At 34.8% G+C, this 11,959-nt stretch overlaps 2 protein-coding genes across 2 annotated transcripts; one reads left to right on the forward strand and one right to left on the reverse strand.

Moving 5' to 3' along the window:
• The first annotated feature begins 2,114 nt into the window (after positions 1–2,114).
• LOC143584348 (mitochondrial adenine nucleotide transporter ADNT1-like) lies at positions 2,115–5,494 on the forward strand. The gene is made up of 8 exons (XM_077066424.1): positions 2,115–2,319; positions 3,180–3,228; positions 3,639–3,802; positions 4,105–4,142; positions 4,254–4,366; positions 4,461–4,574; positions 4,652–4,990; positions 5,067–5,494. Exons 1-8 carry the CDS (start codon positions 2,165–2,167, stop codon positions 5,148–5,150), a joined length of 1,056 nt encoding a protein of 351 aa, XP_076922539.1. The 5' UTR covers positions 2,115–2,164; the 3' UTR covers positions 5,151–5,494.
• Positions 5,495–5,677: 183 nt separating this feature from the next.
• Positions 5,678–7,576, reverse strand: LOC143584349 (uncharacterized). The gene has a single exon (XM_077066425.1). The coding sequence runs from the start codon at positions 7,574–7,576 to the stop codon at positions 5,708–5,710; it is 1,869 nt and encodes a 622-aa protein (XP_076922540.1). The 3' UTR covers positions 5,678–5,707.
• Between the last annotated feature and the right edge of the window lie 4,383 nt (positions 7,577–11,959).

Below are 11,959 nucleotides of genomic sequence, written 5' to 3' on the forward strand. Positions count from 1 at the left end.
CAAAAATGACAAACCCAACTTTATTGACGAGATAACAAAGAATTTATTGAAGAGAACAAGATTATGGTGTCTTCTCCAGCTAACCAAAGGATGATTATATGCCACCCACAAGTCACTTTAACACTCCCAACACCAAACTAGCGAGGCCAACCCTCATCATAGGGTACAATCATATCAATCACACAACTAGTGTTTATACACATGTTTGTGTCCATTTGTTAATCATTTTGTTTGTTTTAACCCAGAATGAAGCTTAACTCGTGTCTCATGGTAGTGGTCTAGCATCTCCACAAGCAATATTCTCGACGAAACAAGCACCTCTCTCACACGTTAACAATGTCGCCTACCATGATACCGAACCACGAAACACAACCTACATCTGTCACCAAAGTATTGAGCCCAAATCATACAACATTCACTCTCATACGTAATCCAATAACCTATCACTTCTAATGAAACCAGACTACATCTGTCAATACTTTGGTGACAGATGTAGGTTGTGTTTCGTGGTCATACAACATTCACTCTCATACGTAATCCAATAACCTATCACTTCTAATGAAACCAGACTAAATCAAATGAGTTGTCAATTTTAAAAAATATATGCAATAAACAATAAAATCAAAATTAGATACGAATTCCGAAAACCCCTTTTGTATAATACTTTTTTTAATAGCATTTGGAAACACTCCCAATATCTGGATGAGTCTTCCTGAGACGAGATGTCAACCGTCCATACTGATTTTGACGTTTCAGGTATGACTCATTCAATAACAACATTTAGGAGGAAGTCCGTCATTGTGAGGAAACTTTGTTAAGACATGCTACAAATGTGTAGGGATGTCAATGAAACCCGACATAATTGGGACAAGTAATACTGACCTATTAGGGTTTGGGATTAGTTTTGTAAATTTTCGTGGGTTTGGGATTTGCAATATATCCGATTATCCGATCCGATGCCCGATACCATTAACCCATTAACTCGATTATAAACTTGATGTACCCGACATAACTTTTTCTATATTTATATATACTATACTCTAAATATTTTAAATATATTATTTGTTGATACTTGTTTATGGCAATTATGTAAGTCATTTTTTTATGTTAATCATTATTTGTAATCGATTAGTTATATTTTTTCAAAACCCGATAAAAACCGATGGGTTTTGGATCGGGTATACCCAATGGGTATTTTGACCAATGTTGTAAAAATCGCTAGGCGGTCCCTAGGCAGCCGAACCCCTTGTAGGTAGTACTTGGAGTACTCAGGGAGTACCCGGCTTGTACTCAGACATGATAAATATAACATAAAATTACTATTGGATATTATATATATGTTAAGATAAGCATAATTAATGTCAAAATATGCATAATTCATACGAAAAAAAATATAATTCAAAAAATTCATGTTTTGTCGTTATTTTTATTTTTTTACTAAAATTAAAAAAATTAAAAAATAAATAAATTTTTTTGGCCGAGTTGACCTTGGAGGCCGAGTAATCCCGAGTACTCCGACTTTTGACCGAGCTGGACCTTGGCGAGTAATTGTGGCCGAGTTGGGAAAAGGCGGCAAGGTTGATGTCCGAGGACTTTGGAATCGCCGATTCCAAGGCTTTAGAATCCGACTTTTACAACACTGATTTTGACAAAACCCGATTGAAAACCTGAAACCTGATAGGAAAATAACAACCCGATTAAAACCCGATGAGTTTGAAATGGTCTTTCATAATCTGAGTTTAGAAATACCTAAACACGACCTATTATCATCCCTATAAACTTAAGACCTTAAAATCCCAAGTTTAACTATCATTTTCATATAATTGAACTAGATCTCGAATGTCTCTATTTTTTATTTTGTAGAATACAAAGTAGCGAACTTAGGCCTTGACTTTGGGCTACTATCCCTTGGGGGTTAAAAGAATGCTTTTGGGTCGATTAATATACACCATAAATATAAACAATCCAATACGCGCGCGCGCACCCTTTCACCAACACCCTCACTCGCATTCAATAAATCACACTTCTTCTCACCATTTCACTGCATATATATATACATATATATCGACTGATATAGATCACCGGAGGCGGCTTTGCTTTGCGATTATTGTTATTATTATTCTTTTGCGCCGCTCCAATTTATAAACCTAAAGCTAGGGTTTACATGGCGTCTGAGGATGTGGTAGGAAAGACCAGTGCTACGATCGCTAATCTCGCTGAAGAAGCTAAGATTGCCAGTGAAGGTGTTAAGGCTCCCAGCCGCCACGCGTTGCTCAGCATCTGCAAGTCTCTTGTCGCCGGTGGCGTTGCCGGTGGAGTGTTAGTTTCTCTTTCAATTAGTTTTAATTCGTTTTGATTGATTGATTGATTGATTATACTTCCGATCTGTTATACATTTTTTATTTGACCTAATGATTATTATTATTATTGAATAAAGTGATTAAATGTATAATATAAATATGATGATTAAGAGCTAAAATTTGTAGAAGGAGGTTTAACTGTGAGTCAGTAGGAGTTAAAATGAAGAGATTGATTTTATTATTGTTTGATAGCTGGTTATGTGTAATTTCTCTGTTTGTCGTATATGATTAAGTATGATTATTCGTTTTGACACACTATTTTGATGATGATGTGGTTATTAATTATATTGGTTTGAGGTGTTTAATTCATGGAAAAGTTTACTTGTACAATATATCTGTTTGACATCGATAAGAAGGCATTACGAAAACATCATATGAATGAAGAGATTGATTTTGTTGTTTGAAGCTGATTATGATTATGTGTAATTAAGATAAGATTATCCATTTTGAGGAGTGCATTTGTAAAGAAGTGTAGTAGTGTAGTACTATGGTAGAAGAGTCGGTAGAACATGCAACAAGGAAACATGACCATGTGGTTATTAATTATTATGGTTTTAAGTGTTTAACTCATGGAAGCTGTTCTTGTACGATATATCTGTTTGATCTACTCTATTTTAATCTGTACTTGGCCTGCGATTGATAAGAAAGCACTGTAAAAACATCATGATAGATCATATTAGCTTGTTTTGTGGTGGAAGAAACTAATCATAAGTTTTAGGAAAATAATTTTTTAAGTTTCTTCATAAGTTTCCGTTGATTAGTCCCTTGGTTTATAAACTATAACAGGCTGTTTGTTTATTTGGTTGTTTTTTGCTGCAGATCAAGAACCGCTGTTGCTCCTCTAGAAAGACTGAAAATTTTGCTCCAGGTTGGTCATCTGTCTAAATGTTTACTTTTTTATTCCATGGACAAATAAATTAATTAGTTGTCTTTATTTCAAAATTGGCATAATAATGGATCTTTTAGTAAAGTGTGATTCAACGTTGATTATTTATTCTCAATAGAGGATGTTGTTAATTGTTATGAGGTTGTTAACACAAACTCACAAAGGTCTTTTCTTTATTAACAAAAACAATGATTAAATGTAGTCAAAAGTGTAAAGAAAAGGCGTGACTTGTGAGATCAATTGCATTTCTATAGCTATTTTTATCAATCTATATAAATGAGTGATATAACCTATGCAAATGCTATTGCTTGGATAGACATTAATTAAATTGTGATAACCTTGAATGAAAGAATATGGAAAACTCAACATACTTAGCTTTACTTTTTTTGCAGGTCCAAAATCCTCATGCAATCAAATATAATGGTACCATTCAGGGGTTGAAGTATATATGGAGAACAGAGGGTTTTCGTGGACTGTTTAAGGGAAATGGCACTAATTGTGCTCGTATCGTTCCAAACTCTGCTGTCAAGTTCTTTAGCTATGAAGAGGCATCAAAGTATGTGATCTTTCTACATTAATAGGTTTTTTTGGGTTCTGTTAACAAAGTACTTAATTATATAGTTTATTTTCTTAGATTGAAATGCATTTTTGAACCAATTTGTAGGAATATATAATATAATATATATCTTTGAGAAGACAGGTTGAAATCATAGAAATATGAAAGTGAAATCAAATAACGCCAAAAATGTCAAATATCTTTACATATTAGTCGGGTTTCCTTCTTTTTTTCTTCTTTCTGCATTTATGATATAAAGCTACTGACTTCGATTCAACATACTTACTCTTTGTGATAAACAGGGGAATCTTGTGGCTCTACCGACAGCAACCTGGAAACGGTATGAAAGTTTAATAATTTTTTATTATCTTACATTACTAAATCCCTGAGTTAACAAATACCTGCTCACACATGAGCCTATAAGATAATAATCTTTTAAATCTATTTGCAGAGGATGCTGAACTGACCCCTGTCTTACGCCTTGGAGCTGGTGCCTGTGCTGGAATAATCGCCATGTCAGCTACCTACCCGATGGACTTGGTTAGAGGTCGGATTACTGTGCAGGTATTCTTCAAGATTTCTAGATATTAAACATTTTCAATAGCTATACAACTTTTTATTAGGTTCACATTAATTACGAAGGCTTTAATTTTTGCAGACTGATAAATCTCCAACTCAATATCGAGGAATCACGCATGCTCTTGCAACCGTACTTCGTGAAGAAGGCCCGCGTGCATTATACAAAGGGTGGCTTCCTTCCGTCATTGGTGTTGTAAGTCAAAAGTCAAACATGTCGTATTGATTGCAGATATGTACACTGGTCATTAAAATTGTGGTGGGTATATGTAGGTACCATACGTGGGTCTTAATTTTGCGGTGTATGAATCTTTAAAAGATTGGTTGGTTAAATCAAGACCATTTGGGCTAACCGAGGACACTGACCTGAGTGTGACAACAAAGCTTGCATGTGGAGCTGCAGCTGGAACCGTGGGTCAGACCGTTGCGTATCCACTCGATGTCATCCGCAGAAGAATGCAAATGGTTGGTTGGAAACATGCAGCTTCAGTTGTCACTGCAGATGGCAAATCAGCCCTCGAGTACACCGGTATGGTCGATGCTTTCAGGAAAACCGTTCGTTATGAAGGTTTTGGAGCCTTGTACAAAGGCTTGGTCCCCAACTCAGTCAAGGTCTGTAATTTTGTAATTTTATTTTACTAATTTTAGAAATTCTAGAAATATTTTAATCTTGATTTGTGGAAAACAGGTGGTTCCTTCAATTGCAATCGCGTTTGTGTCGTACGAGGTGGTTAAGGATCTACTTGGAGTAGAGATGAGGATATCCGACTGAAAAACATCCTAGTTATAATAATAATAATAATGTTGTTGAATGAATAATATTATTTTTGCTTGCAGAAGAGAAAGTAGGAGGTATAAACTATGGAGGTCATAATTTTTTGTTGTTGTCTTCTCTTTCGGTTATCTTTCAGTTACTGAGAGGTTTAGAAGTTATTAGTGTTGATATAGTGGACCCCGGTACATACCCGACACTTTCTCTGTCTGCTGTGGTTTTTTGGCGTTTGGCGTTCGCGTCACACCAACACCACCTAATAAGGATTTTTAATATAGTTGGTGAGCTGTTTGATCTGTATTATGGTTATGAATTATGATTATGAGAATGGTTTCTTTAAACAACTAATCTGTTGATTTGAGTAATTTTTGTTTGATGGAGACACTGCTCAGATTATGCCGAAAAGGTCATTTTCATATAAAAATTTAAGAAACAAAAAGGGTTACAGACAAAAGACAGGCATTTTAAGCCAGTTTTGGGTAGGTTTCCAACAACAATCTCAGACCAAACTGGTCTCGGGTTTCTTTATAGAAGCTTGGACGAGTTTTAAACCAGGGTTAATTGCGTCTTGTGTATCTGCTAACCAACTCGAAAAACGCCTTTTTATAAAAGTCAGAACGACCGCGGTGATAGTCAATCCAAACACACAATTGCCTTATTGCCTCCCTTTTCTCCTCTTTCAAAACAACCATGGTTTCGTCGTTTTCCTTCGCAAGCTTCTTCATATCCCTTAACTTGCTTTCCTGTTTCAGCACTTTCTGTCTTGCACCAAGAATCTCTTTTTCTTTATCATCCAATTGAACCACAAGCTCATCAAACTCTTTCTTAACTTGTACATTTTCCTTCACAATCTTCTTCAAATCCCTTAACTTGCCTTCCAATTTCAACACCTTTTGTCTAGCAGTAAGAATCTCTTCTTCTTTATCATCCATTTGTGCTACAAGCTCATCGAAATCTTTCTTAACTTGTACCAAATCACCATTCTTTACTCTCATCCAATCCTTCACAAAATTTATCATACAACATACTTTTGACACCCGATTCGTGAAGTCTTCACAGCATTCCACATACCGAAGCCCAAACGTCTCTGCAACGCTTAATGTGTCACTCACCGTTGAAGTCATAGTCTTGATGCTACGCAATGCTAACTCAGCGTCTTTTCTGTCTTGCTCGTTTTTTTCCCGGGTTTTTTTGTACCAGTCTCGGGTTTCATTATGAAGTTCCTCCGCCACGGTGATTCTTCTGCTCAAAAGCCGGACACTGTCCTCTGATTTCTTTCTGAATTCGTTGATCATTTCTACCATTTTCTTAACCGTGGCTCGGACACTAGAAAGTGTTTCCGTATTCTTTCTCTCTAGTGATGCTTTTAAAACATCATTTTTTCCTTCAAGTTCTGTTTTATCAATTTGTAGTGATTTGTATTTTTGCTCAAGGGACTCCATCTTGCTTGATAGCTCCCTCTTTACGCCCTCGATCCCTGATTCGAGAGTAGAAATTTTACTATCTTTCTGTTGGAGTTCTTCCTGTAGATGAGAAATTATTGTTTTTTGATTCTCGTTTTCGTATTTCGACAAACAATTTTCACCGTTTATACTTTCGATCTTGACCACCAAATCTTTTACTTGTTGTTGCAATGCATCTCGTTCTTCGATCAAACCCTCTTTGTTCTTGATCTTTTGTTTTAATTTCTCTGTTAATCTTTCTAATATTTCACGAGAGTCTAAAGCGTCTTTAGAGTTTTTACTGAGCTCGGATTCCGTTTCTTGACTTTGAACTGTTAATCTTTTTAACATTTCAAGGGAATCCGAAGCTTCCTTAGTTTTTTTACCGAGCTCAATATCCTTTTCTTGATTTTGAATTCTTAACGACTCGAGTTCTTGTTCCTTTTGGTGCGAGAAGTTTTTATACTGAGACCGTAAAGAATCCACTTCCGTTTCCAAATTTTGGACACGGTACACGGATTCCTCAATCTTGTCACTAAAAAGCTTTGCGCACTCGTCTAGCTTCGTCAAAACTTCACTCTCGTTCTCTTTAGATGCAAATTCAGGCTGAAATACCGAAATTTCCTTCAATTTTTTACGGAATTCATCATGTTTGCTTTTCAGTTCTTGTTCATGTTGATGTACTTGTTCATTAACATGTTCATGTTCATGTTCACCCTTTTGAGAGTTTAAGGTCTCGATCTCGTGCTTCAAAGCGATGATTCTGTCTTCTAACACCTTCATATTCGAGGACGGCTGTCTTTCAATAGTTGGGATTTTATTCTCCACCTTTGCACCATCTGTTGTTGTTGTTGTCACTTTTGCTTGATCAATATTTGGTGTTTTTGTTCCGCTATCTGGCGAATGATATCCTGCGGATTCCATGCCTAATGAATTTGAAGATGAAGTAGACTCATTGTCTTCTTTATCTTCTTCATGCTGCATTTTTACTTCACACCTTCCCGGCCTTTAATCTTCGTACAAATCACACATTGATTGCTACTGTTTATAAAAATACTCAATCACATTCATAGCTTCGAATCGTTTCCTTTGTTTTGCGTCTTTGTTACCAGAGTTTACGCTCTTAACAAGCTTCAAGATTCGGTCCAGTTTAGAATCCGTTTCTGCATATAAAAAATCTAAATATTTCAAATCATGCCGAACCATTAACTACAACAGGTTGGATAAAGCTTTATGATTTAACTCATATGATCCTGAAACATATTCATTGATTCATTCGACCTGAAACATTATTACAATCTGAAAACATTATACTATATATAGTGTGCAGAAGGTGGTCCACAGTGACTCGCAGAGCCCGAGGAACCAATGATTTATGCTTAGTAGAATAGGCTTTGCGATTCAAAAGGGGATAGCGGCGTAGCTTGTTGCTCGCTTACCCATTATCCAGATGTAGCTCGGTTTGTGTTATATAAAATAATAAGTATAATAAAAAGATTCCTAAAAAAAAAATAAATAAAAAATTCTATGCATTTAAGCACAATATTTACAACAATTAATAATTCAGGCATTTCGTTACGTAAATCACACAACAATACAAACATGATCGGTAATAAGTCGAATATTAATTCATTTTCTCATTATTAAACAAAATATCGCGTATCACCATCCACAAACCATAGATGCATTTGCATTGAATATGCACGCGATTGTGAACCTAGATGAATGCAAAATACATGTAAATGTGAAATTGAACGTACATATTCGGAACCAACGCAAGAAATGTGCTTTAATGCCGGATTATAGACAACAACGATTACCTGGAATTGGAAGGGAGAAGAACAACAAACATCCATGTGCAAAAGAAAATTTGATCTGAAAACATCACATGTGGTTGATAAACAAAGCTGGTGAACGCGGTAAACATGGAGAAATGTTTGTTTTTCCTCACTTACTCTATCACAAGTTTGTATTCAAATCTAAAAAATATTTTTTATAATAAAAAGTTTCACTTATGAATTTTTTTAGTTATACAAGTTACAAGAATAACAAGTACTTGCTTGCAAGCACTAACATTTGATTTATAGAATGCTCTCATCATATAGATATACCAAGACTATGATCTATATATTTTAAGGGAATGCGTAACGCGACATTAATTATATAGCCATTATAGTGGTGGATAAAACCTCTACATCGGGGCATTATAAGGGCGTGAAGGGGCATGGACGAACTTCAAATAGGATTAATCATATCATTGTTCGTATTAACAATCATTCATATTCAACATTAATCCTTGTCAATATCGTTTGAGCCTGCTAAATCGCTTGTTGTGGTATATTAAAACGTGAATTAACTAACATAAAACACTATTGTAGAAAATAACCCAGACATAACATTAAACGACCCATGTAAAAAAGGAATTCAAAAGCAGAGAAAACTGAAAAAAACTTTAATGAAATGTTCGTCTACAAGCTTAGATGATTGTACATTATCACACGCAACTTAGTTTTGAATGAAACTTAAAATAAAACATAGATAAAAATAAACATTTCAAAACCTATCTTCAAAATTTTATAGTATATATCACATTCTAAAAGTTATAAACGAAAAACATATAAGTATGACACATGTCAAAGTTTGGTTCGCCAAAAGAAAATTAAAAAAAATATTGTAAAAAAATTAGTTTTAACTAAATGAGGAAAATATATAGTTAAATTTTGAGGGGCCTTAGAAAAGTTGTACTTAATTAAGCAACTTGACCTTCTATATCGTCCAAATTATACTATGAGCTAAGAAGGAAGACACCCTTGAATGACCGGGTGACGGACGACTTGGAAAAAAACAAGAAACAACGAATGTATGATACTGTACCAAGATCAACAATACTACTTAACCCTCGGCATAAGGCCGGGCATCAACAACATAATATTATTCCAAAATTAAGGTTTGTTAAACTACTAGAAGGCAAGTCATTAAACGGGACCGGGCCTCTTTCGGCTAACCGAGTTGACGAAGCCCCCAAATATGATTAGGAAAATCTCACTTTGGGCTTGGCAACTACTCCGATATACTAATCATTTAGTTGTATTGTTTATATGTTAATTAAATAATTTTTAATTAAAGTATTCAAACCATGATCGTGGGTCTTCTGGCTTAGTGGTAGCATGGTTGCTGAGGTTTACGATTTGAGACTCGGTGTCCGCGTCAAGGGGGCGGTAATTTTACGCGATTGTTGAGCTTTCAACCTACGGGAGGTTTTCGAGTCGAACCTAAACGTTAAATAACTAATAACGGTTAAAATCCTGTCACATGTTAGACTTAGAAAACACGAGTCAGGTTAAGGTAAAATAATCCTTAATGTACCTTTACGTATGCGAATCACGCTCAAGGAAAAAACAAAACGCTCAAAGGCAAAAACAAAACGCTCAAAGCCAAAATACCAAAACGCTCAAGAAAATCATAAAACGCCCAAAACGGGTTTCGTGAAAAAGTAAAGTTGATCGATTAACGATCCAAATATGTTTTCTTTCGGTGAATCGATGATTAATTAGGTGTGTATTGATGATTCCGATGTTGGGATGTGATTTCGTGGATCAATATCGTAAATATAGGTATTTTTGTACGTTAAGATATACTAAGGATTATTGTATTATATCCTTTACCTATTTATCTATTTATCTAGAAAACAATATGTTTAAAAAATATATTCAAAGCATGTCCTCTATGATAATAAATATAATTATACATTGGTAATGGTAAGCACGGGAGCTTCCATCCAAAGTTGTGTATGTCCCACAACCGTGCAATAACTACTTGAACACCCGAACAATAACAACCTTTTACTTTGAACAAATTACAGATTACACTCAAATTTATGACATGGCTAACGGAAACTAATTCTTCATGTTTTGAGAAAAAGTATTAACCATATGAGGTTGTTCACAAGTCGAGTCTGAGTCGAGCTAGGGAGGATTCGAGCTCGAGCTCAAAATTAAACGAGGCAGATCAGATCGGCTCAGCTCGAGCATATGTTTATAATTAAACGAGCTTAAGAATGAGCCAACGAGTCGAGCCATGATCCGAGCAAATCTAGGGTCGAGATTGGTTTGGTTACAAAAAACGAGCCAGCTCGGCTCAAGTCAATTCAAATCAAGTTTTCTTAGCTAGTTTTATTCAAGTTTTTATCGGGCGAGCTACGAGCCACGAGTTTTTTAAACAACCTTAAACCATATTAGAATTTCATAATACAAGTAATCGATTTGGTTGAAAGGTCAAAAAATTAAAATACATTTTCCGATTTAGATTCTAACATGGGCGTTGTGGCTAATGAAATCTAAGAAAATTCAAGAAAACTTACATTTAATCACATTATATTTTCTAAGTCTTGTTTTAAGGTTTTGATATGCAATCATCATTCTATTTAATTAATAGAATGATATATTGTTGGATCATTTTAAATGCAATGACATTTTGCGAGATGAGTTTTTTCCTTAATACTAGTATCTATATCGATACCGAAATGATACACATGGTATGATATTTGCTGCCAACATTTCTCCAATTCAAAATTATTCGGCATCGGTACTAAGGTTGTAAAAGTCGTTAGGTGGCCTTTAGACAACCGAGTAAGGAGTTGAGTATAATCAGAGTAGTCGGACATGATAAATATAAAAAAAATTAATTTTTGGGTTATACATATGCCAAATACCATATTAGTTACTAGTATTTATAACAAAATATGTGAATGTCAATATAACAAGATAAATAAATTTTTAAATAATAAATTATTCTAAAAATGGTTAAATCATTAATTAATTTTTTTTATATAAATAAGAATTATGTTTTATTTTTTAGTTAAAATTGGTACATGCTGATCAATTAGATCTGATTCGGGCTGAGGTTGATCATATTTGATTGATTCAGACTGAAGTTGACCATATTTGATTGATTCTTGGTAACTAGGCGAAGTTAAAGAAAGTTGCCTCGACGCCGTACCTTGTAACGATTACTCGGAGAGTACTCGACCTTGTTGACCTACTTTTACAACATTGATCATTATTGATACCTGTATTTGTTTTCGATGTTTTGGTATCTGGTAACGATTTTCATCCCGTCATCCCTACTAAAAATAGCATAACACATATATTAATTGATCTTGATTTAGCCTATTTGGTAGTTTGGTACACATCGATTTATTCTATTTAATACCAGTACTGATACCGTTATCAATATCAATGAAGATTAGGAAAAATAACCAAAATGGGTTCCGTACCAAAATACCAATATCATTCATTATCTGTACCCAACCATACCAACAAATCCGTTACGATATTCGATACTAGAGGTGGGCAAATAAACCAGTTA

Source organism: Bidens hawaiensis, unplaced genomic scaffold, assembly GCF_021521415.1.
Source record: "Bidens hawaiensis isolate Kalapana, Puna unplaced genomic scaffold, B.hawaiensis_p1.1 tig00033106_1, whole genome shotgun sequence".
Classification (NCBI taxonomy): Eukaryota; Viridiplantae; Streptophyta; class Magnoliopsida; order Asterales; family Asteraceae; genus Bidens; species Bidens hawaiensis.

Excerpts from the sequence above, each read along its gene's own strand:
- LOC143584349 (XM_077066425.1), bottom strand. The coding sequence starts at position 7,576 with ATGCAGCATGAAGAAGATAAAGAAGACAATGAGTCTACTTCATCTTCA.
- LOC143584348 (XM_077066424.1), top strand. The coding sequence starts at position 2,165 with ATGGCGTCTGAGGATGTGGTAGGAAAGACCAGTGCTACGATCGCTAAT. Across the intron at positions 4,367-4,460 it reads GAGGTCGGATTACTGTGCAG|ACTGATAAATCTCCAACTCA; the intron begins GTATTCTTCAAG and ends TAATTTTTGCAG. Across the intron at positions 4,575-4,651 it reads TTCCTTCCGTCATTGGTGTT|GTACCATACGTGGGTCTTAA; the intron begins GTAAGTCAAAAG and ends GGGTATATGTAG.